General features: G+C 39.2%; 2 protein-coding genes across 3 annotated transcripts; one reads left to right on the forward strand and one right to left on the reverse strand.

Annotated features, from left to right (window-relative positions):
* The first annotated feature begins 122 nt into the window (after positions 1-122).
* Positions 123-9,584, forward strand: TDG (thymine DNA glycosylase). Of its 2 annotated transcripts, none has more exons than XM_066549621.1 (10): positions 123-225; positions 2,489-2,637; positions 3,430-3,659; positions 4,135-4,204; positions 4,781-4,916; positions 4,996-5,078; positions 5,161-5,255; positions 6,740-6,911; positions 7,188-7,316; positions 7,416-9,584. In XM_066549621.1, exons 1-10 carry the CDS (start codon positions 203-205, stop codon positions 7,553-7,555), a joined length of 1,227 nt encoding a protein of 408 aa, XP_066405718.1. In that variant the 5' UTR covers positions 123-202; the 3' UTR covers positions 7,556-9,584. The 2 variants fall into 2 exon arrangements, with proteins under 2 accessions (XP_066405718.1, XP_066405719.1); XM_066549622.1 differs by having other exon boundaries at positions 7,419-9,584.
* Positions 9,197-22,903, reverse strand: GLT8D2 (glycosyltransferase 8 domain containing 2). Its single transcript, XM_066549623.1, has 10 exons — positions 22,827-22,903; positions 20,886-20,940; positions 19,388-19,483; positions 18,015-18,183; positions 16,240-16,357; positions 14,808-14,892; positions 11,989-12,101; positions 11,386-11,552; positions 10,826-10,938; positions 9,197-10,285 (listed from the first exon to the last, which is right to left on the reverse strand). The coding sequence occupies exons 2-10, from the start codon at positions 20,902-20,904 to the stop codon at positions 10,113-10,115; spliced, it is 1,053 nt and encodes a 350-aa protein (XP_066405720.1). The 5' UTR covers positions 20,905-20,940; positions 22,827-22,903; the 3' UTR covers positions 9,197-10,112.
* Positions 22,904-24,857: the final 1,954 nt, after the last annotated feature.

Raw genomic sequence — 24,857 nt, forward strand, 5'->3', positions numbered from 1 at the left:
GTCACGACATACCACCCACACCTCGGCTCGGCCGCCGGCAGCCCCCTCATGCCCCCGGCCCGGGGCGGCCGCGGCCCCGCCCTGCGCCCCCATTGGCCGGTGTGGTCACGTGAGCGGGGCGCCCGGCTGGTCGTTGGGATCGTGGGGGGAGCCGGCGGCGGTGACCCCGGCGGCAGCGACGGGGCCGTCGGGCACGCCCGGCATGGAGGGCCCGGAGCTGGGCAGGTACCGGCGGGCCCCCGCAGCCGCTCTCGGGCCTCGCGGTGGGGATCACCCATTGTCCTTCTCCTCCTTCCCCGCATCCCACGGGAAGCTGGGGCCGCGCTGTGACGGCCGCCTCCCTCCTTGGGCACAAAGAGGGAGGGAAGGCGCTCCCGGGGCTCTGAGGCTCCCGGGCCCGCGGCTGGGGGAGCGCGGAGGCCGTAGGGAGCGTGGGCGCGATCGTGTCTCTGTCCCGAAGGGGATTTGAAAATTACTTAATACCTGGTTTTGTTGCAGTGAGCATATATTTTTCTTTTACCTTTTTCTTTTTTTCCTTTGTTTTTAGCGTGAACGGAAGGGGGGGGCGCAGGGAGAGGAAAAAAATAATGAACTGAAGGGAGGGGAGAGGAACAAATCACTTTTAGTATCACTTTTCATGGTGATACTAAAAGTACTTAATTAAATGTTCTATAATATGTATATATCATTACAAAAAAATATTTCTGAACCCACGCAAGAAATCTGGCCTAAAGTATATACAAATCTGAAAATCAGTTTTTTTCGGTTCGTTAACTGTACAAGTATTTTATATAAAATGGAACTCTTCTAGCAGAGGGTTTAAAGTATTCCCTGTACTCAGAAAATCTCCTATAGCTTCGTTAGGCAACTTCCCTGGAATCTGACAGATGTATGTTCATATTTATTCTCCTTGTTTCAGGATAGATATCTGGGTTAAAATTAGTGTCTTGATCACAAGACTGTGGGTTTCTTAAAAACTCAGTGTGTAGTAAGGAATGCTCCCTTCTTTTGAGAAATTTTAAATCAAAATCATTTAGGTTGGATAAGACCTCTAAAATCGTTGAATCCAGCCATTAACACAGCACTGCCAAGTCCACCACTAAACCCTGTCCATAAATTTACACATCTACAACATATTTTAAATACCTCCAGTGTGGTGACTCTGGGCAGTTCCCTGGGCAGCCTATTCCAATAGTTGACAAGCCTTTCCATGAAGAAATTTGTCCTAATATCCAATCTAAACCTCCCCTGGCACAATATGAGGTCATTTCCCCTTGTCTTGTCACTTGTTGCTTGAGACCAACCCAGCTTCAACCTCTTTTCAGCTGGTTGTGGAGAGTGATAAGGTCACCCCTGAATTTCCTTTTCTTTAGGGTAAACACCCCCAGCTCCCTCAGCTGCTCCAGACCTTTCCCCAGATCTGTTGCCTTTCTCTGGGCATGCTCCAGCACCTTCCTGTAGTGAAAGGCCCAAAACTGAACACAGGGCCCAAGATGTGGCCTCAGCAGTGCCAAGTCCAGGGGGACAATCCCTGCCCTGGTCCCGCTGGCCATGCTATTGCTAACACAGGATGCCATTGACCTTCTTGGACAAATATCTCTATATCTAAAAATTATTTGGTGTTTTTAATTATAGCTCTGAGATGATAAAATTATTTCCTGGAAATCTACTGTTTACCAAGTCCTTGCTATGTATTTATGAGGCAGTAGAAGCTATAGACAAGAAGGTGGCTGTGTAGGTAGAAGGGAGTGACAGAATAAAGTAGAAATGGGTGTGAGGGTTGTATATGCCTAATAAATATGTGGAGAGAGAGAACTGTCTATGGAAAAATGTCTTTATGCATAGGATCTCTGTGTATGTGAATATACATATTCATGTATATGGAATATATATATTCCATGTGGAATAAGTGCAATACTTGTGTTGGGATCCAGTGTGTGATAGCAGGACAACATCTGCCACTCAGCTTGTTAAAGCTGTTTAATAATCTGCATAGTGACAAATCCTGTGTGTATTCTTAATGCTTTATAGCCCTGAATGATTCATCCATTCTGTGTCTTATCAGATCAAGCAACTGACACCACATAAAAAAGATCTAAAATTTAGGGAACTGGAAGCCCAGAGAGCTTTAGTTCAACATGCGTTATAAATTGTTGGTCTGTTTGATAGACAGTTTGCTTTGGAAATGTGTGCTATGGTGATTTGACCAAAAAAAAAAAAAAAAGATAAAAGCTCTATTCTTCCCTTACAAATGCTGTGTTAATTCCACATCATAGCAATTACAAGAGAACTGTGCTGTTAATGTTGGAGTTAACTCATACCAGCTAAGCAGCCAGACTGCTTTGATGTTGTGGGTTAACAGAGTCATCAGAGAATGTAAGTGCAGTACATGCCAGCCTTGATAAAGTTTGACCTTTACATTGTGTTTGGTACATCGGTAAGTTTCTAAATTGTTGATAAATTATTTCTTTCTTTCTTCCTCTCTAAGATACTACGCATATCTTCAGCAAGCTCAAGCATTTTACTCGTTTCCATTCCATCAGATGATGACTGCAGTGCCCAACATGGAAATGATGACTGAGCAGCCAACTCTAGAGGGCATTCCAGACCCAAACATTGCTCAGGAGCCTCCAAAAGGTAGCTTGATTGGGTTGTGTGAGTGAGCTGAATCAATCGCTCTCACGTGATTGATTGGGAAAAAATATTGCTCTTAAATTGCTTCCTTGGACCTATTGGATTTCCTTTCCTTGGAAGTATTGATTAATTGTATTCTTTAAGAAACATGTTCTAACAGACAATTAAAAAGAGAGGAAGTAAATGCATGTGAATGTATGCACATAGTTCAGTCTCACATAATTATCTTGTTCCAAGAAAAGCAGATTTTTTTTCAATAGGTAAATGCATTATCTTAGCTGAAGTAATGGGTTTTAGCATTGTGTTAGAGAAGGTTTTTTTAAGATTCTGGCTTCAAAATACCTATGTTTTTTTAACTTTCTGCAAGAGAAGTACAGTATAATTTATTTGAAATATTTTTGTTTGAATGGTTGCTTAGTTTGTGTAGTAATCACAGATAGGGAATTGGTTACTAGGAATTGTTTTGTATAGTGTGGCTTATTTAAACAAAGACTAACTGTTGGAAAGTGACACTGTTCTACAGCTCAACATTATTAATGAATACAGAGAGAGAGAGAGAGAGAGAGCAATCTCTGGGTGGTCATGTCATGGCCGGTGCCTGTGCTGTCTGAATCTCTAAACTTTTAAGAGCCAGAAGATGAGAAAGCTTCAGGTGTGTTGCTTAAATTAATGAATTTTGAAGGTAAATTTACCTCTTTGCTTTCTCTCTGTGTCCATACATTTAGCTGAGTCTATTTGAATATCCACACTGCAACATGGGAAGTGTACAAAAAGAGTATTTATTGTGTGTTTCAGAAGTTAAAAAAGGGGGAAGGAAAAGAAAAGCCAAAGCAACTGAGCCAAAGCAACCCAAAAAGCCTGCTGTTAAAAAAGAAAAACCAGCCAAGTCAAAAGGCAAACAAGAAAAGATCACAGATACTTTTAAAGTCAAAAGAAAAGTGGACCGTTTTAATGGTGTATCTGAAGCTGAACTTCTGACCAAGACTTTGCCTGATATTTTGACCTTTGATCTGGATATTGTAATAGTGAGTAATTCAATTTCAAGATTAGGTAGAAAAGTCTTGTATTTACTTGTTATGATTTACATTCTTTCTGCTTACTCATCTATATTGCTTATATGGCAAAATCTTGCAAGATAAAGTACATAAACTGTTTCCTGTGTGTAGAGCCTGCTTTGCATTTTATGTTAAAACTTAGTCCTAATTTCTGAGGAATCTAAGGCTCATGTTTAGTACAGATTCATGAGAGCTCATAACATGGTGCTTTATTTCCTGGAAGCTCTGCACCCTCTGAGCTGCTCTTTTGACCTTGGACATCTAAATGAGGCACTGCTGCAAAATTGTCAGGTTTTTTAAATAGTGATGGAAGGTGCCATTAATACATTTTTGTTTATTAACAGTAATTTTGTGAGAATTAAATAAGCATCCTTACTGTTACTTGATTAGATTCTTGACTAGCAAGCCATATTGTCATTGTTAAAATGGACTGGTATCTTTGTAGATTGGCATAAACCCTGGCCTGATGGCAGCTTACAAAGGACATCATTACCCAGGACCTGGAAACCATTTTTGTACGTTTTTGTTTTTCTTTCTTCTTTTAGCATTTGCAGAACTTTGTTAGAACTTGTGGCATTTTAATTAAACTAGTTTGGTTTTTATTTTTCTCCTGGATTTTGGTTTGTTGGTTTTTGGGTATTTTTTCTTCAGAGAGGGATTTTTATATGCTAAATATTAGTTCAAGACAGCGAGTTCTGTCAGAGAGGCCCAGTGAAAGGAGAAGCAATGGCAAATTGTCAAAGAAAGCTGACACATAGTATTTGCCACACTCTTTCCCCCAAATCCATATTTATCACTGCTTAAATGAATCACAAAATCTAAAGCTCTGTACTGAGCTTCTAGAATAAAAGACTGGTTTGCCTGATCATGATAAGGAATTCCTGTTCACTGGGGCCTTTGGAGGAGGTAAAGTAATATGGCTATTTTAAATCTTTCGGATAGGTCAGTAGTCTTCCCAAATTAACTGATACTTTGTTAAAATAGATTCTTCCTTTAGCATTCCAGTACTGCAGCAGTCAAGTGGAATTTTTTGACTCTGTTTTCTTTTCCTTGGAAAAAGGTAAATGCATATCTGTCTTCCTACTTCACAGGGAAGTGTCTGTTCATGTCTGGTCTAAGTAATGAACAGCTGAACCACATGGATGACCACACCTTGCCACATAAGTATGGGATTGGATTTACAAACATGGTTGAAAGGACAACACCTGGAAGCAAAGACCTCTCCAGGTAAGACAATAAAAGGAAATATCAGGCTTGTTAATGAATTAATAGTTGTGATTATAATTTTGAATATTTTGTCTTTTAGCAAAGAGTTTCGGGAAGGAGGGAGAATTCTGATGCAGAAGCTACAAAAGTATAAACCTCGTATAGCAGCTTTTAATGGAAAATGTGAGGAACTTATACTTTTAAATGAATTTTTTTCTGCCAGTAGCTTTTTTTTTTTTTCACTTATCCTATATTTTCATTTTAGGTATTTATGAAATTTTTAGTAAAGAAGTTTTTGGAATTAAAGTTAAGAACTTGGAATTTGGGCTGCAGCCACACAAAGTGCCAGATACAGAAACTGTAAGTATTGAGACTGAGAAACAAAACTAGGGCACTTCATATTGATTATTTAAAAATTAATGAAATCTCAGGCTTTGCACACACTTGGGATTATACCAGTTTGACCAGAGTACAAGAGGTGTGAAAGGTTTTTACTTAGAGAAGGGGGAGTAATGCAGTTTTTGGACACATCTTTAATGCAGCTTCTTCAGCCTTGCAGACTTCTTTTGAGAAATGGCTTGTTATGGTTCGTAGGTTGGTGCATTCTCTGAGGACTGCGTAAAATACAAGTAATATGTGCCTGCTTTTATGATAATTTTCATCTGATCCCCTGTGTCCAATTCCGTGGGTATTTGTATTACTGGATTTTGATACTGACCGTGACCATACAGTGCCATAGTGGGGGAGAAAGAACAGCAAATCCATCCTTATGCTACTGCACATGACCCTTCAGCATTGCTGGATCTGGGCATGCCCAAGCTCTTCTGTCAGACTGGGTCTCCTTAACTTCCTGCAGTTTGAAGTTAAATTGGGTGCTTAAGATAAAACAAGCAATTTGATGAAGAGTGCATTAGTCATAGAACTCTAGTGCTGGAAAATATCTCAAGAGACCAGCTATGTATTATTAATAATTGGATTGTTTAATGTGTTCTTATAAACAAGTTAAAGCAAAGGCGATTACACTGCTTGCCAAGGTAGCTTATTCTAAAGCTTCATTACCTTGTCAGTTCAAAAGTTTGGATTGTTTTTCTTCTTATTTTTATCCTCAATTACTAGTGCTGCAAGTTTCAGCTGCCTTTCTGTAAAGGTGGAAGTGTTGCCATTAGAGCGTGAAAAATCATTGGATAAAGTATTTGCTCCTTAGGTAGCTCTTAAGGACTTCTACAATAGATGTATTTGTAAGAAAAATAATCCCCTTTACTGGTACTTGTTCATGAAGACTGAATGGTAATAGAAGTATTGAATACAGTTTGTTTTTCTTGAACTAACTTGATATCTTTAGTTAGGGCTGTAGGCAGAGGTAGAAACACTGAAGCTGGCTCCAACCACACTTAACAACAATTTCACACCCTGGCGTACATCATGCAGATGCACTTTGCCAATAAGCCAGGCTAATTAACCTGTGGTGCTTCCCTCACTGCTTTGGGATCTTTGCATGCTATCATGTACTCCTCTATGCCCTGGCTCAGAGCTCTGCTTGTTAAGGGAGTTCTAGAGTGTGCTCTGCTCTCTTGTAACACACATGTTGTTGCTTCTCCTGCAGCACATAAATAACTGGTGAAAATTGTGCTCACTTAGCAGCTGGTAATCAGCCCTGTCTTCAGGGCAAGACAGATGGCTGGCCAAGAAAAATGAAAACTCATTTTAGCCCCTTCCACAACCACCTGTGGCATTAGTTGAAGTTTGTACAAATAGTTAGAACAGTTAAATTGTTCTGAATGCACTAAGTATTAACTCATAGCTCGGGGATCAGTAATGCTTTTTTTCTTGGTCTTTGTCTCAAGCTCTGCTACGTTATGCCATCTTCCAGTGCAAGATGTGCTCAGTTTCCTCGGGCACAAGATAAAGTCCATTATTACATTAAGCTGAAAGACTTAAGGGATCAACTGAAAGGCATCGCACCCAACATGGAGGTCCAGGAAGTGCAGTACACATTTGACTTGCAACTTGCACAAGGTATTGTTTTTATTTTGTTAACACTTCATTAAAACGTAATGTAGTGTACAATACTAGCAGTTTCCCAAGCAGAAAGAAATAAAGAATTTTTTAATGGGGAGATGTGATTCACTAAACTGTGTGGTATGGAATTATAGATTCCATTCTCTGTAGTAGAGCCTACATTTTTTAAGGGGAGCAGGTAGAATCTTGTAGAATTTGTGGCCTTTCTGATAAAAGTCCTCTTTGATAGTTTTTATTCTAAATATTAATGCTTGAGCTGTTCTGTTTGTGCAGAGGATGCTAAAAAGATGGCTGTCAAAGAAGAAAAGTATGACCCAGGCTATGAAGCAGCGTATGGAGGAGCTTACTGTGACCGTGCGCTGTATGACACTGACCAGTGCAGCTTGTCTTCAAATGGAACTGGTAAAGTGCTTGGGGCATTCAGTCTGCAGCCATTGCTGGGGAACAAAGAGCCCATGGTGTCAACTGCCTTTAAAAATTGTGTGATTTTTGTTTGTTCAGCAGGATGCAATCCACAGTACTGCAAAGGGTTGTCCTTCAGTGAGGTTCCTAATGGACAGTGGATGACACAGTCCTTTGCAGACCAGATTCCAGAGTTCAATGCTGGCATGACACAGGAAGAAGAGGGAAGCAGCGTGTAGGAGCTGTTTCTTCTCGGCTATGCACACATGCTGCAGTTTTAATGCAGTGATCAAGATTGGTACCTCAGTTCTCCAACTGAAGCATCTCAATAGTATTTTATTTCCCCTAGTTATTTTATTGTAGTCCAAAGTAAGTGTGTGGTAGGCTGAAATCAATGAACTAGATAATTTTAAGGAACTGTCCAAACTTTTTAAAAAAAGTTAGCCCTTTTTTGTATATGAGTTTTATATTTAACGTATACCATTTCTTCCAGTTTTGACAAATTGCTTTCTCATTTGTGAAGATTTCTTTGGGGTGTTAATTTTATTCCATAAATGGCAACATGGTAGGAACAGCAGCAGTATACTTTTTACTGATGCCTCAATATTTGGGTATCTCTTAATACTTTTATATCCAGAGGGGAAAATGGAAAATGTACCCTTACCTTGTGTGAAGCAGTGTTTTTAATCATGCACAGTTATGGAAATGGTGCTTTTTAAGCCTGCCTTTTACCGTCTTAAAAAGTGTAGAAAGTAGTGTTCTGCAGCTATGGGTGCTGTCTTCTGGGTGGAATGAGAGAGCTCTTGTCTGTTCAGTGAGTGTACCATAACTGAGGATGAAGGGAGTGAAGACATCATCTCAAGTCACAACACTGGGGAGGAAAACTTGTGTCACACAGGACAGGGCCTAAATATTCTAGCTGAGCTCTCTTAGGATAAGGTTTTTCTACCACTCCATCTCTTTCCCCCTTAAATTCCAATGTAAGGAACTAGAATTGCTTTTAAAAAAAAGCAAAAACAAAGAGCGGTGGTAGTTCTTGAATTCTGTGGTATTAAACTCCATCATTTCCAAAAAGTTAGTCCCTTTGCCTGACCTTTAGCAGGAGACAATCCCTTTGAATAAGACAGAGAAGTGAAAGACTGCTTTCTCTTTAAAAGTCATGTACAGCTATGTTATTTACATCATGTACAATTAGCACTGGGTGAAATAGCTTTTCAGTTTAGCAGTTTTTAACATTAAGCTCTCTTCAATCTGTTCTACCTCTTAGAGGGTGTTCCCTTTATTCCACTTAAAAACACTGAATTGAATACAGGGACAGCTGTTCCATGAATAAGAAGTTGGCTGTAGAAACTATAACTCTCTTCTGAGGAACTTAACCTAAATGTTAAACAATTTTGGCCAATATTAGTGAATGAGAAAAATAAAATTAATCCTGGTGCCTAACTCGTCTTCTTTCCCTCTTTTATCATGTGAGGAAAAGATGAAGTAAAAGCAATAAGCTGATCAAAACACTAAAGTTTTGATGATCTTATGACATTTGGTGCTTCACATACTTGAAAACAGACACAAACACTCCATGCTGGTCAGAGATTCCTGTACCAGTGTGATTTATCCTCTCTTCACAGCTAGTGACAGTTGTCAGTTGTGTGTAACTGGTTAATGTAGGTTCTAATCCTGCTGTAACACCTCTTACAGAGATCACACACTGTCAGCCTGTTGTGAGGCAGCCGTGTTTACAGTTTCTTCCAAAATTATGTGGGTTAATTCTGAGAAACTTCAATCAAGCGAGTGTGCATTATTATTCTGATTGTGTTTATTAGTTGCAGCAAAAAGCTATTCCACATATTGTCAGAAAGGTATAGGACTTGTCTTGTCTGTTATTTAAAGTGTACTGAATCATGTATTGCTGTTTACATGGATGTTTTCGTGCAGGTGCTTGAAGTATCTTGCATCAGGGATTTGTTTAAATTTAGTTTTATTTTCAATAAATTAGAAGCATGAAATTAGCACTGCTGCATATGTAGCACAGTAGGATGTAACTCCTGAAAGGCTATCCTGTTTGATTGGAAGGGAAAGGTCTCTTCCTTAATGGAATCACCCACTTGGTTATCTCGGTATAAAATACAGTTGAGTGTACAATGACCATTCCACTAAATACTGCAGTTCTGTGTCCTTCCTCAAAACTGGTGCTCTTTTTGTTACAGTGATACAGAAGTTCTTAATTTGTCTTAAGTCTATCAATGTTTCACAATAAAATCGGGAATTGTACTTCAGTGTATGGGAATGTATTTTGCATCTTGCTAAGTGCACTACAGGATCTGTTATACACAGAGATGCCACAAAACAGTCACCCCACAACAGAACACAGTAACATCTGCCCAGGCTTTCAATTCAGGCTGTTTAATGTGGGCTAGATAACTAAACACTTCTTGTACATAACACCGCAGCTATCTCCTGTGTAGATTTTTTCCTATTAGAAGACACTGGAATCTTACTTAGAAAGACCTTAAATTAAAGCACTCTTTCTGACACTGAATTTCACCTCTGTAAGTGTTTAATGAAAATACTTCTTTGTCAAATACATATGTTTCCTCCCCTTACGTGAAAGTCAAGATAATCTGAACTGTGTATTGGTCACTCCAGCCTCCCTCAGCTGCCATAAGCACAGAAAACTGATGGTCAGTTATTCATATTTTTAACAAATACTTTGTTTTCTAAAATCAACCAATCATACAACATGTTGCATCTCAAACTATTAAATGCATCCCATACACTATGTTATGCAGTATTTCAGTATCAGCTGTCAGGACGAGTTAATTTGAACTTCCCTGAGGGGTCAGGAATAAACCAGTTTTCCCAGAGATCAGTGTGGACACTGGGGTAGTCCCAAGGTTTGTATCTCCCATTCCAGTGAAGTAATTTAGCTTCTTGAAGAAATTGTTCTGAGTAACGGGCATCAGGACTCCAACCTGCATGGGTAGATTAAAAAAAAAAAAAAAATTAAAATGCAATTTTTGATAATGGAAGACACTGTAGAGTGAGTCAAATTCAGGTGACTTTTTTCAGAAATCTGATTGGTATGCTTTCATGTTAGTTTACAACTAGTTGTATGATACAGCAGCTTTTTTCAGCTTGATGCCTCATACTGCATCAGCAAAATCTCTCAGCAAGTTTTCTCTCTCAACACTTTTAACATCTTGGCATAGCTGGGATTAAAAACAAAGTGAAATCTATTCATTTTACCATACCAGCTAAGCCATTATGTTTTTCCTAGGGTAATTCACCACTCCCTAGGTGAAAGGTAACTACATCCTCCAAAATGTGGACAACAAACACTGCCAGGTCTCCCCTTCTACTGCACCTGACTGTTTTTCACTCTCACTATATTCAGGTATTTCATGTTCTTTCCATGTAAGTGGCACATGAGGTAAAGTCACCTAAGGTCTTGCACTGGAATCTCACAAACTCATCTTAGTTCCAAGTTGCAAACAGTGAGAAATTCAACTTACCAAGATGCCTTATGTGCCACATAGGATTAATAGAGGAATATTTTCCATGAAATACAATCAGCATTGGGGAGGTTGCCACACCTCCCCCAAGGGTACTGCTATAGAGGTTTTCCCTGCAAAAGGAAACATAAAAGAATATGTTCAAAACCCCAAGGAATCTTTAGTACAAAAGGCAGATTAAAAATAAGTATCTGGCAAGAAGGAAATACTCCTCCTTCTTTAAGCTAGCCTCAGGAAGGGAAGATCATTCAGTGGCTTCATCCTAGGTCACCCAAAATGAGAACAACATGTTCTCAATGTCCCTCAGGATTAAGTGTGGTTTGTGATTGAACACAAGACTAAAATTCCAAGTGGCCATTTTCAGATGGAATTGGCCATTTTCACTTGGAATTGGTCAGATTTAAACAGATGGAAATGCTGGAACACAAGTTACTTCACTTGACAAGAGCTCAAAAGAAAGACTGCTTGGAGTTAAAAAAAATGTAAGAGCTTTTAAATGGAAAGTAAAACTGTAAAACAAGTATTAAAAGTAAAGTGTGAAGCTAGATTTCTACACATACTCTACATTTCTTTGCATCCACTTTTCCAATTGCTGTGTGATTCGTTGATGTTTCCATTCAGTCATGTTACCAACAATTACTCCAGGATTAAAGGAGCAGGTGCTGGGGCTGATGCCAAGATCTCTAATGGCTTGCTTTCTGTAGTCCAGGAATCCCATGTATGTATTCTAAGAAATAAAAAAAGTATGTTGATCCCCTATGAATCTCTGTAAAGATACCTGTAAATGCACCTCACTCTCACTGAGAAGGAGATTAAATATGCTTTTCCCAAGATATGTTTCTAGATGGTGGTTACCTGTCATTAGTTCTGTATGACAAGGCTGTAAGGCAGGATACTTCCAGATATTAAATTACTTTTTCCACAATATTGTACCATGGAAGTTTGATAAGCCTTTTCTCTTGTTATGTTTGTCTTTTGGTAGCCCACATTAAATCATGCAGCATCACAATTGTACCAGTACAAAAAGTCCTTAATTACCTGTACTATTACAAAGCTATCTATATCTATATATATAAAACTTTCACTTTGGGGAAAACACATAAAATCATCTTACCTTTATGGGCAAACAAATTCGTTATTAGAATTCCAGAATGGCATCTTACCTGCATCCCTACACTTCTAACAATTTCATGTGTAGAAGGCAGATCACAATCATCTGAAAAAGCTGCTGCATGTCCAGGAGCTAACTTAGTATCGTAGAGTTCCTGGATGTCACCTGATTACAGAAAGGTCACAAGCATGAGACAACACCCACTGCACTGCTGCAGAGCTGATAGGATAACATCAGCTCTGATATCTTATAAACACACCAGTTTTAAGGATAGCCCCTATTGAATTTTGTAATATGGTGTCCTAGGGTGACTTTATGATGCTTTTATCCCCAATCATGTGTTCTGTTCATGCTGGATATTCTATTCTGTGCCTTCAAAACTGGCTCTCAGAGTAAAGGCAGGGAGAAGAAGCACAAAGTTTTTGTTATCAGCCTCACTCACTCACTCCTCCACATTAGGCTGGACTGTTGATATCTGCGCACGGATGAGGCAGAACATGGTGCTCTTTTTGCTTTTTAGTTAGTTAGTTTAGCTAGCTGAGGCAGTCTGAGCTTTCCCTGGACTGCTTTTCTTTCCCTCTTCTTGGAACCATTCAAACCTGCTCCAGACCAGGACCCGGGAAAACATCAAGAACACTTTCCAGCCTGCCGGGATCCACTCTGCAGCCTTTTCCAGCCCCAGAGGGACTGATAACAGAGCAACCATCCACTGGAGAGACTTTCTGAATTTGTCGTCTCTTCAGAGCAGTGAATGAGTTTCATCACCCTATATTGTTCATTTTGTGTGCTGGGGAGTGCTTTGCCTGTTAAATGAACAGGTTCTTTCCAGTTCTCTCTGAGGAATCCTTCCTGAACCAGTTGGGGGGAGGGGCCCCCTTTGGAGGTTTTCTCCCAAATTTGCTCTAAACCAGGACATATGGGACCATTTCCAAATTTGCATTTGGATACCTAAGGTCTATCTTTAGATAGTATCATTGGCATTCAATACATTCATATTGTTGTCCAAAATCAGCTACAGAAGAAGCCAACAGGACTGTTAAAAAGCCTGGTTACAAACTTATGCATTCATAGACCTTCTCTATGGAGAGGGAGGGCAAAGGCAATTTTTCTGAGCCTCTTCAAGTCCCACAAAAGTTCCACTTCAGTGTTTTGCACAGATGAGGTTTTTTCTGTTGTTATGGTGTACTTATCTCCTAGGAAGATACCTGGATTCCCAGCAATGGCTGATTGAGATGTGTCTGTCAGTTGACCGTCCCTGCTGGCTTCACAGCCTACCCAGCTCCTTTTTGGTGGAGGGAAACATTGCAATGCCTGGCACCTCACTCATCACCTGACTGTCAGGTACCCAAGATGTGCCAGGATAGTTTCAAGGCAGGTGGGAAGCAGAACACTCCCACAGCAATCAAGTGATCCTGCATCCCAACCCCTTACAGCTTCCAGTTTTACTTTTGCTTTTATCTCTTTTAGTTTTTGTACTGCTGGTCTTCTGCCAGGTCAAACAGCTGAATCAGCTCCTTCTGCAGCTGCACAACTGCAGCTTACATAAAAGGAGCTGTATGGGGACAGGAAAGGCCACTTGGTCAGCAGCAGCCTACCATGAGGTTTGATGTGAAACTACACCTTTATCCTGCAGCTCCACAATTATCATCAGCTCACACCCTCAGGGAAAGGGAGAGCCCTGTGCTGGTGAACACAAGTGCAGGGAGGGGTGACGTGGGAGTGGCTGGCTCAGCTGGAGCTGCTCTTGAAACTGGAGTCTAAATGAAGACCTGGAACCTTTCAAAGAGTTAAATATTGCTGCTGCCCATTGATGACAGATAGAACAACAAAACCAAAAAAAAGCAGAGATTGCCACTGGAAACGCCTGTATTGGAGAACTGTGATAGGAAGTCTATGGCAAGTTAAAATGAGACAGAACAGAGTAGTTGTCTTTTACAAAGCAGCAAATAGTGACCCCTTTAAGTGCAGGTTGTCTGAAATCTGCCTCTAGAGAGACAAAACTATAAAAAGGTGCAGAAAAGCAGTGGAGAATTATACTTTTGCCATGTGCAAATTCACTGGTCTTAGTGTTCTTACAGCAAAGACTAATAAAGGCCCAAAAATTTATTGTAGCTATACTCATTCCTTCCAAAGGAAATTTTGCTTAGTTGCCCACCAGGGTTAAAGCACAACACTCTGGTTAAAAAGTGCTTTAAAGTTACAAGAAAATATAATAAAACAAATATGAAGACAACAGCTCTACAGAGAAAAAACCCCAACGACTTGGAAACAGAACAGAAAAAACTCACAGGAAATTAATCTTAAAAAGATATCAAAAGAGATCACTTAGATGATAAGAAAAAAATAAAATATTTTTTCAGCATTTGAATGCCTTCTAAGTGCTCCCATTTGTCTAGGAAGTCTGAAATCTTTGTGATTCTGCAAATTGCTTTGCATTCTGAGCTGAAGATGCTCAAAACCATATTTTGAGTGTTTGGAGCTTCCATCCACTTTTCGACTAAATTTCTCTTGCTCTCAAGAACAGCAATTCTGGATAAGGAATTGGTAGCACTTGTGGGAATTTAAATACCAGAAAGAAATGCATGTCACACACTTAATAGACATTGCAGCTTCTGAGTGAAATCTATGGTATCTTCTAGCAATTGACCAGAATCAATTCAAATGAAACCCACATACAATTTTGATCAAAATTATTCAAAATATATGCAGGTAAGTTCTTCCTCAAACTTTCATTTAAACAAACAGATTATTTGTAGTTTCCCCAACACTCCTAGCAGCTGCCCCAGTTTCTATCTCATAATTCCAAATGGCTGTAAAAGCTGCAATAACTTGGATTTTAATTCTGTTAGAAACTGGTTTTTAACAGCTTACCTTGAACAATGACATCATCATCCAAATATATTAGTTTCTCATGCTTCTGGATAAGCAAAGGAAGATAAAATCGAACAAAGTTCAGCTATTAAAGAGAAAGAAAACGTAAAGATTAAATGGTAAAGCTGCTTATTGCAGCAGTCTCAGGCTTCTGTCTCTATTAAGTCAGTTGGAATTTCTCTCTTTATTGAGCACTAATCAGTGACCATTTGCTTCTTCTCCCATAGCTTTACTGCTATCTCAAATCTGGTATTATTACTATTATTGCTGTTATTACTTATCCACTGTGGCCCTAACCATGCAAGTCAAATATGTTGCTTCCTCACAGAATCCTTTAGGCTGCAAGGGGCCTTTCGAGATCCTCTTGTTCAACTCCCTTGAGTGGACTCAGCTGCAGCAGGCTGACAGGGACCATGCCCAGTTGGGTTCTGAATATGTTCACAGATGGAGACCCAACAGTCTCTCTGGGCAACCTGAGACTTTTAAACTCATGCTTTAAAAAGCCTTTTCTTTAGCTCAGAGGGAATTTCATGTTATTTGTGCCCATTGTCTCTTGTTGCTCCCATCAAGTATTTACACACATTGATAAGACCCTCCTGAATCTTATCTTCTCCGGACTGAAACAGCCTCAACTCTTTCAGCCTCCCATATAAAAGATGCTTCAGCCTCTTAATCATCTTTGACTCGCCCCAGTAAGCTCATATCTTTCTTATACTGGTGGACTCAGAACTGGGCACGGCACTTTCAGATGCAGCCTCACCAGTGCAGAGCAGAGTGGAAGGAGCACCTTTCTGGACCTGCTGCCAATGTTCTTCCTAGTGCATTTTTACAGCATACATCACATCAAACATTTAAAAACTTAATAGTACCATCAATTCACTCTAAAGGAATTATTTGACTAGTGACAGAGACATGGGATAACTTCTACAACAGCAATGAAGAACAGAGCAGAGGGAAAGGGGACTGAGAATGTAAGAACAACCATAAGAATTCAGATAATTTTACCCAGCCCCTGCCTTCAGAGTGGTCCTAACTGGATGCTCAGTGAAAAATAAAAATAGAGCAAGCACGCAGAATAGTTGCTCCCTGTATTCTCCTAGCTTTCAACTATTTTCAGCTCAAGGGATTTTCTGATCTAGGTGTGATCTAAATATGAACTTCGATCCTAACTGAACGTCTGTACATTTTTACATCCACCAGACCTTTCAGCAAGGAATTCTACAGATGCAGTAATCATTGCATGAAAAGTGTGCAACATCTCTTGTTTATGCTGTCACTCTGACTAATTTCATCTCATGGTCATTGGCTCTTGCATTGGAAGAGACATATATGCACACCTCCTCCATGAAATGGAACAGATCTAGGACATTTTTAAGCCCATAATAAGTATTAAAAACCTCAATAATTTATTATGTGGTGTTCATTGACTCACAGGCTGCAGTAGCTCAGGACGTGATGCATCTTGTCTGATTTTTCCTTTTAGTACCATAGGATTGAATTCCACAACCTTAAATTTAATTTCTTTCAGTTTAGAATTTTCAATCCATTTTCTGTGATGGAAAGAAAATAAATAATAAAGGAAATATCAAGTACATGGCAAGTACTTCCAGCATTAAATTCACAGACATTTAGGAGAATAATAAGAGACCTTAAAATCTCACTTGATCTATTCTGTCCCAAGACAGAATCCCTTATGTCTACAGCTATTGCACATAGTCCTTTGTTAAACTTGTTCTTAAAATAGAAAAAATCCCCACAAAACCTCAATAAAACAAACACCCCATACCACTCCCCAAACCAGAGACTCCATATGTAGCCCAAACAAGTAATCTTTCACCATTACTTCCAATAAACAATATTCTTCTAAGTTTTTTTGCTATAATTAAAGATTATAATTTCTTACCCTATCTATAGTGCTTTTAAAGCTGAGGTAGTCTTCACCCTTTCACAGCTTTATGTTCTTTCAGATGACTTCTACATCACCTCCTAATTATGTTTTCTTTAGACTAAACTAATTTTCTTTTCATCTTTTTGTCAGATTTTTTATCACCACTATTTATTTTCTCTCCTAACACAAAGTGCGGGTACAAAGAGGACAGAAGTGAAGTAGCCAGAGGTGAGAACTGCTAAGAAATGTTTTAGTTTGCATTCACAACTTGGTCCTCTTCAAGACAATGTTTGCAAATTTGAATGCTGAAACAAAATGAACTGAAACTTCATGAAATTACATTCATTGAAATGTCAGGATATAATTTCCTTTCATGAAATGAAGAATTCTTAGTTATGAAGGAAAATAAATAACAAATCAAGGAATGAAATGAAATGAAGAGACATGAAATATAATTAAATGAAAAAAGAAGAAAACTATGTAATGAAGTGAAACAAGTGAAAGGGAATAGAATGAAATGAAGTGCATTGAAATGAGATGAAACCTCAAGAAATTATATTCATTGAAATATTGAGATTTCATTTCCTTTCATGAAATGAGGAATTTTCATTTCAGGAAGGGAAATAAAATGAGAAAAGATGGATTAAAGCAAAAAGGATAGAAAGGAAAGGAAAATATACTGCAGTAAAATTGAGGAGAAGAAAATTCTGAAATTAAGTGAAAACAATTAAATTGAATGGAATGAAGTGCTGTGAATGAACTGAAATTTAATGAGATGAATATTCATTGAAATCCTGAGGTTTCATTTCCTGTTGTGAAAGAATTCTTATTTCATGATAGGAAATGACATGAGAAATTAAGGAACGAAGTGAAATGGAAAGAAAGTCATCACAGTACTTTTTGGTCCTCCTTTTAGAACTTTAATACATCATCAACAGAAATTAGCTTTGAACAGCAAGTTTTTTCTACTCTGAAGACTCAGCACCAGAAGAGAGGTAAGTGCAGTGGCACAAAGTGGGATTGTGACAAGCCGGCAGTGTATCCTTACCTCACTACAGATTCTTCTGCAGCCTAACTATCAAAACCTAAGAACAGGCATGGCATGGTCTGGTTATTTCACACCTCTTTGCATGAGTCAGTGCCTTGTGGAGGACAAAGTGGTCCTTTTTCCATCACATACAGAATCCTGGGGGTTGCTCCCAATACTACTAGATTTCCCTGAAAAGTCCTCTGAAGTCCAAAAGTGGTTATGCCTGTGCTAGGAGGAACAACAACATGGCTCTAACTACAGCCCAAAACAAAGCAAGGCTGGTGTGTACCGAATGTGTGGGATGGTTGTCTTCAGCCCAATGATGTAGAATAAAACATTGGCCTCTGTGTTGCTGTAGATGCTGCTGATTGCTGCTACAGCTGCACCCATCCTGCCTGCAGCAGCGCAGATCACCACTGGGATTTCTTCCTCCATTTCCTCAGGGTTCTCCAAATCCACTACAAGAAACAAACCCATTTTGTTTGACCCACAATCAGATCTGAGTCACAAAAATGAGTAAGTACTACCATAAGCAGTGGAATCATTCTATCACCACTCCATTTTTCCTTACCACATCCTACACACATTCCCATCTCGCAAGGCACACAGCTTGAGCTGTTGCTAATCCAGAACCAGTTGCAGGCTGACTGGACTGTTGGATGCCTCCAAATAGAATAAATAAAAGAGTTCTCAGAATCTTCTACTCAGCAGGGGCAAAATTTAGCCTGTCCTTCATGTAGCTGCTTATTCATATGAAATCTGGAGAGGTTTGAATACCTTTGAGACTTCTACTTATCAGTTATATTTAGTGCAAATTGAACAATAGGTTCCAAAATTATCAAAGGAAGGAGCTAAGTCAAAGAGACAGTGTAATTGCATGAGCTCCACTTTGGCAAGCTGGCTTGAAAGGAAGAGTGCAAAAATTTATACCAGCAGGAAGTTGCTAATGATATAAGGGAAAAAACCCTAAACTACACTGAATCAGGTCACATTCCTGCTAAAGATTTATATCCCTGATTAGCACTGATTAACTTACAGAACTTAAACAGATATAACTGTATTGACTAAAACATAACAATTACAGTCATAACAACCCCAACAAAAATATATTGAAAATAAATGATTTATATCAAGATAGAGTTTGTTTACCTTGGCAGCAGTGAGTCAGCTCTTTATATAGATACTATATAAATAGCTTACTACATTTAATACTAGTCCAACATAATTAACCTAGCAGGTTTTTGTCACTATAAAAATTTCAGCTAAAACTTCTGCTGTAAATATGAAGATTTTATGGTCTATCTGAAATGAATAATCAAGCCAAGAACATTCCCAAAGAGGCAGGGCATGATCAAAGTTTATTACCACTTGACAACTCCAATCTGTTCAGCTCAAGTAAGGATATACTCCAGCATCCATCTACGTCAGTGACAGCTGGATAAAAACTTAATCAGAATTACAACTTTTAGTCATCAATATCAATCTCCTATAATTTTATTCAAGTAATTCAGAAGCAAAATGCTTTTCATTATAGACTATAAGCAACAGTGTGAGTAGTTCATCTACTGCAGGACATTCAGTAAGGTGAAAAGTGCTGTTCAAGTTAAAACATGAGGAATACAAAACAGGAACATAAATGAAACTGAAGTGAGAGTCACTTACCTGTTTCATTTCTTAATGCCAAGGGCACTTGGTGAACTTTGCTATACAAAATAGCGCACACGGTTAAGACAAGAAGTAACAGTAAGATCTGGTTAACTGAAACAAGAGGGAGAATGTGTTAACAATCACTATAACAGCTAATTCCCAAGTATCTGACTAAGGAAAAAAAACCCCAATTTGCAACCAGTACAGGTGATAGAAAAATTTGATAACCTGTATCTGTTGTGTTTTTCTCATGTTGTTTGATCAACCTAAAAACTTGAAACATTAGATAATTCTCCCTTATTAAAATAACCCCCAACAATCTGATTTTCATGGTTAATTTGCTCACTAAATCATAAGAGTCACAATATATTTGGGTTATCCATACTAGAAAATTCACATATTTCTGAATTTAACCAGGAGCTCAGAACAGTTTTTTTCCTGGCTAGTCTGTTGTCTGTTTACACTCACTTAATGAGTTAATTCTTTTTATGTAGCCCTTCCATTCTGTTATGCTTCCCTGATGAAACTTCAGACACAGGAGAATTTTTATATCTATTTCAATGTTCAGATCATGAAGGTGTATTTGAGCAAAACCCTAAAAATTCTAGAAAAACAAACCCACCGTGCTAGTGAAACCAGGAATGTTTCAAAATATTTGAAAATACTTATTTTGACAGGGTAATTTAAATCAATAAAATCAAAGCAAGGCAAATACCTGACTGTATGTTCTGTTTCATAGTTCCTAGAAGACTGTCTTGTACAAGTTTAAGTCATTCAACACAAACCAAGCATGTGCAGGTGTTGGGACAGTTCACCAAGCATAATAGGGAAGGAATACATTACCCTCATCAAAATGGGTGTTCTTTGTTTCAGACTACTTTGTTACTTTCGTACCATCATAAAATGTATTTAAGATGTTCAAAAGAGCAAAGGGAACAGAGTTTTGATCTATTTTAATCAAAATGGCCAACTGGCCACAACTGGGCACAAGACTAGACTGAAATTGGTAAACCAAACCTGCACTAATTTAAACAGCTGAGGCAAAAGCCCACTGACTTCTGAGAAATTTCAGGCACATATATAAATGCAGAAGTCCATTTTGAGTCACTGACCCTTACAGCTGATGAGAACCCCAAAATTCTGGGGGTAACACCTCAATATTGAGTATGAACAGCATTAATGTGCAGAGCTCTGTAAAATTCAGCTTCAGTGCCCTGGGCAGAATTCACATGAAAACAGCAGCTACTTGCAGTATTGGTGAGAAATTTCACAATCTCCAGTCTCATGAAGTAAAGCAGTAAGTAATTTTAAATTAATGTGAATTATGGCGGTAGTTATATGACACAGTTAACAGGAAAAGACTTATCTGCATACTTAAAGTTAAGCATAATTTAGCAATACCAGAACTATAAATTTGTACGCAACTCTGAAAACGGTTGCATAAGAAATGGGATTTGATATTTCTGTCCTCTTTTAAAAAATACATCTTTCAAATGTTTTTAATCTCTCTTACCTTTCTTTAAAAGAGCCATGTGTCCTGTTGGATAAGAACTGTGATTTATGGTAAACTAAAATAAAAAATAATTAAAAGAAAAAAAATAAAAGTGAGAAATTTCATTAATGCCAGAAGCGTATTCTTGTTAGTTATATAAAGGTCTAGGGTTTGGATTATCAAATTTTACTATGGAACTGGTAAAAGTAAAATGGCAATTAATCTCTGTAAATACCTTTTGTTTTTGAACAAATACTAGCTTTATGGGTTTGAAATATTTTTATTAATAATTTAGCAACTAATAGGTTTTGAAAAACATTTTCATAAATCCCATATGATCATCTACATCAGTAGGTGGTTTTTAGTACATTTTAAGATACTGTGCAAAGAAGTATTTAAACATCCACTAATGCAATTTATAAATATATTTATCTCTGATTTCACCTCCAACATAGTAACTATAGCAAATACTAATGTCTTGCTGGAGTATGCATTCCCAAACATATGGGAACCTTATACCAGGGCAGTGTCTTCTAGACCCTCAAAAAATTTCAGAACAATAGTGCAAATATTTTCTTACAGATGTATTCTTCCAGTGGGTGTAGTGAGTTTGTATTTATGCACATTTTTTGTGATGCTGAACAAAGGGAGGTATCCTTCCCTAAAACTGTGCTTCTAGTCCAGGCCTGAGAGCAGCCATGTCTGAGAAGACAGAACATAATCCCTAAAGTACAGGATTATGAGAAATACAACATTCATTTGAATTCTGGACCCAAAACTACTGGTTATGAAAGAAAATACAAAGCACATAACCAAAATAACAACAACCAACAGTAAAAAACAGCACCAGAAGTTGGATGGGAGAGAAAAATCTAACTGTGTGATCCAACCTTTACACTATGTAGGGATAGAACAGAATTTTTCCTGCTTCCACACCTACAGATATGGACACAGTACAGCACAGATTAAGATAGGTTCTATGCACACACAAAAGTGAAGTTTATTCTAGCTCCTTGACAAATCAGACAGAACAGCAAGAATTCTTGAAATCTGAGTCACAAAACTGACCACTTCCCATTGCTTAGTGCTCAACTTCAGGCAGAATATTAAATTAGTCTTTACTTTGACCAACAAGTTAAATAACAACAATAACAACAAAAATATATATATATGAAATTTAAGATGTGCCATTGTTTACAAACCACTTATATTCAAATTTATTTAAGTCAGCTAATGGCTAAATTGCAGTGAGAAAGGAGTACTCTGGAAGTTCTTCCACATCTGCACTACTTAGCTACATTCCAGGAGACCATTCTCTTCATGTGGCATTAATTTACACAGAGGAAATCAAGCTTATCTGTCAGAAAAAAACACAGCTGAGAAAACCTTTCTCTCATGCATTACACAGAAGTATTACTTTCTTTTACACTTAAAAACTTTACTCATTTAGGTAAGCAGAGGGACAACAGAACCTGCTATGCTCTTGGACTAATTTTCTAACCCCACTTCAGCTGATCACAATCTTCCCCTGATTTCCACGGAGCTACCTTTGAATTAGCATTTGTAACAATAGCCACAAATAATCCTGATGATCACTGCAAGATGAAAGCTGCACAGCCACAGCTTCATGTTATCTCCAGAAACTATTAAATCCACATAAACTGAACCATGTTTTAAACTTTAAAATCCAAAGACAGACTCTCACACAAGTCTGAATTCTACAACTCCAGCATTCCTAAGCCCCTGAAACACCAATTAATTACCTATTGATTTTTAAGGAAAGACAGGTATATTTGTTCCCCTGCAAATATTTACTCATTTACTGTAGACATTATTTCCTGGAACCTGGCAGTCCCTAACTCAGCTGCCAAATCCTATAACAAAACAAGGGGCTGCAGAAGGCCAAGCTCAAAAACAGTGACATTACTGATCAGATATTTCCTGCTTAATTAGTCTTTTTACCTCTTCAAAGCAGCACAGTATTTGGGACTCTTCTCTCCTGAAGCGCTGTGTAGTTATTTACTTGGATCCTAGATAGCCCACAGCCATAAGCACTCTTGCCAAAGCGTCCTCGACCACCATCCTCCTTTGAAGTCACCCACAAAAGGGCCTTACAGGGCACAGTAATAGTTTTACGATTTGATTCCTTTTTCAAACTCTTCAAAGTTTACTTTGGAGTTGTGCTGGTTTTCTTTCCCTTCTCTGCTGCTGAGGAATAGTGCAGAGTCCAGACGCTGCGCTGGAGGAATGAGAGCACATAAACCACTTCCAGATGTGCAGAGTGATGATACAGCCCCAGATCTCGCAAACTTGCCTCCGAGATTCAGCTAGCAGATTGCAAACAAATCCCATAAGACAAAAAGTCTTAAAGGGCTGGGGGAAAGAGAAGGAAACAACCCCTTCCAGAAGTCACTTCCAAAATCTAGCTGCAAGTTATGTTTTTAGTCATTATTTATGGTAAATGTGAACAGAAAACTAGTGTGCCAGAGCCAGACTACAACATGCCAAAGTCTAACAGAAAGCCAAATGTGGCAGTGTGTTTTATGAGTTCTATAGTTATTTCAATTGCAACAGTTAGTGTTCAATGTTAATTAAGAAAAATGGTTTGATCCTTGTACCCCCGTTTCATCCCCTCATAATGATTTTTCCCAGTTGTTTACCCCTAAATTTTCCTGCCACTTAGTTGCCCCTTAACATGCCTGTTTCCCTGCTCCTCCCTTCCTTCCCTTGTATGGACCTGTCAATCCAAGTTGCGCTATCCCCTTCCCTTGTCCATTGTAGTGTGTTTTTATACTTTGTAATACTTTGAAGTAGTTTTGTTTTTGTATCCCCATATTTTTCCCAAATGGTTTATCCCAGACTGTACCCACTTCCCTTTACCTGTGTAATCCCTCTTCCTTGCTGAGATCATCCCCAAACCCCCACCCTGGCTGTCAATCACTCAGCATCCCATCCCTTCCATCTAGAAGCTTCAGTCCAGGACGGCAAGTGATTAGCCAGAGGCTAGGGGTCAGCCCCCCAAGCCTTGCCCTTTTTGCTGTCCTAAATGTCTATCCCCCAATATCCATCCCTTAGGGTCACTTTTTGGTTAGTAAAATGTTATCTACTTTCGGTTTCCACCTCCCTTTAAATGTAACCTTGGCACATGTCCCGGGGCTCTCAGCAGGAGGCCCCCTAAGGTGCAGGAGCTCCCCAGAGCCCCTGAATGAAACCTTGGATTAACCCCTGCTAAGAGTCAGCCCTTTACTGATGTCTCTAGTGTCTCTTCTGCTGCAAAGGCGACTAGCCTAGGTGCCCTCAGTACCCTCAGGACACAGGAGAGTGTCTCCCCGCTGTCAGCCGTGTCGGGGCTGCCCCCCCCCCGCACACCCCTGGTGTCTGCCTACTCGGGACTGGCCAAGGGTTCCTGAGAGACTCCCAGAGGGACAGAGACAGTCCATCAACCTAGATCCACCCCTTTTGTTCCCGAATGTTCAATGTCAATTACCCTGGTTCTAACTGTTGATTTGTCCTAGAGGCTTCTCCCCTCCCCCATGTTAATCCCATTGATCTTGTTAGATCCCATGCTCCTCCCCAGGTGTTCTCGCATTGGTTAAGTGATGCTCCCACCCCCTAAAGTAGCCTCCTTTAAAAACTCTAGCCGGACCACTATTCCCTTATCACTCCTCCCTGACCCATCCTCTGAATAAAGCTTCATTGGACTGCATACGAGTGTCCTCTCCTTCGTCTCTTTACCTTGGGATCCTAGTGGTATCCTGTTGCAGTGTCGCTACACCCACTGCCACCTGAAAGGCCTTGGTAGAAGCTCAGGGGCAGCCTCTCTTGTGTGTCCCTCCGGTCACAGGGAGCTTGCTAGCCAGCATTCCAATGCTCCGTGACCGCAGGACAGCCACAGCCAACTGTTGGCAGAGTTCTTGAGAGTTAAAAGCTAAGGGAAACTTGAAAAAGTCAACTCTAAACATGCATTTTGACTTGAATCATCCCATTTCCTAA

Source organism: Molothrus aeneus, chromosome 5, assembly GCF_037042795.1.
Source record: "Molothrus aeneus isolate 106 chromosome 5, BPBGC_Maene_1.0, whole genome shotgun sequence".
Taxonomy (NCBI): domain Eukaryota; kingdom Metazoa; phylum Chordata; class Aves; order Passeriformes; family Icteridae; genus Molothrus; species Molothrus aeneus.

What these genes read in the sequence shown, in the direction of transcription:
- TDG (XM_066549621.1), top strand. Translation starts at nt 203, where the DNA reads ATGGAGGGCCCGGAGCTGGGCAG. An exon ending in TGCTCAGGAGCCTCCAAAAG is followed by an intron (nt 2,638 to 3,429) that starts GTAGCTTGATTG and finishes TGTGTGTTTCAG; the next exon opens with AAGTTAAAAAAGGGGGAAGG. An exon ending in TGACTTGCAACTTGCACAAG is followed by an intron (nt 6,912 to 7,187) that starts GTATTGTTTTTA and finishes CTGTTTGTGCAG; the next exon opens with AGGATGCTAAAAAGATGGCT.
- GLT8D2 (XM_066549623.1), bottom strand. An exon ending in GGCATTAAGAAATGAAACAG is followed by an intron (nt 18,184 to 19,387) that starts GTAAGTGACTCT and finishes TGTTTCTTGTAG; the next exon opens with TGGATTTGGAGAACCCTGAG. An exon ending in TGATGATGTCATTGTTCAAG is followed by an intron (nt 12,102 to 14,807) that starts GTAAGCTGTTAA and finishes TTCTGTAATCAG; the next exon opens with GTGACATCCAGGAACTCTAC.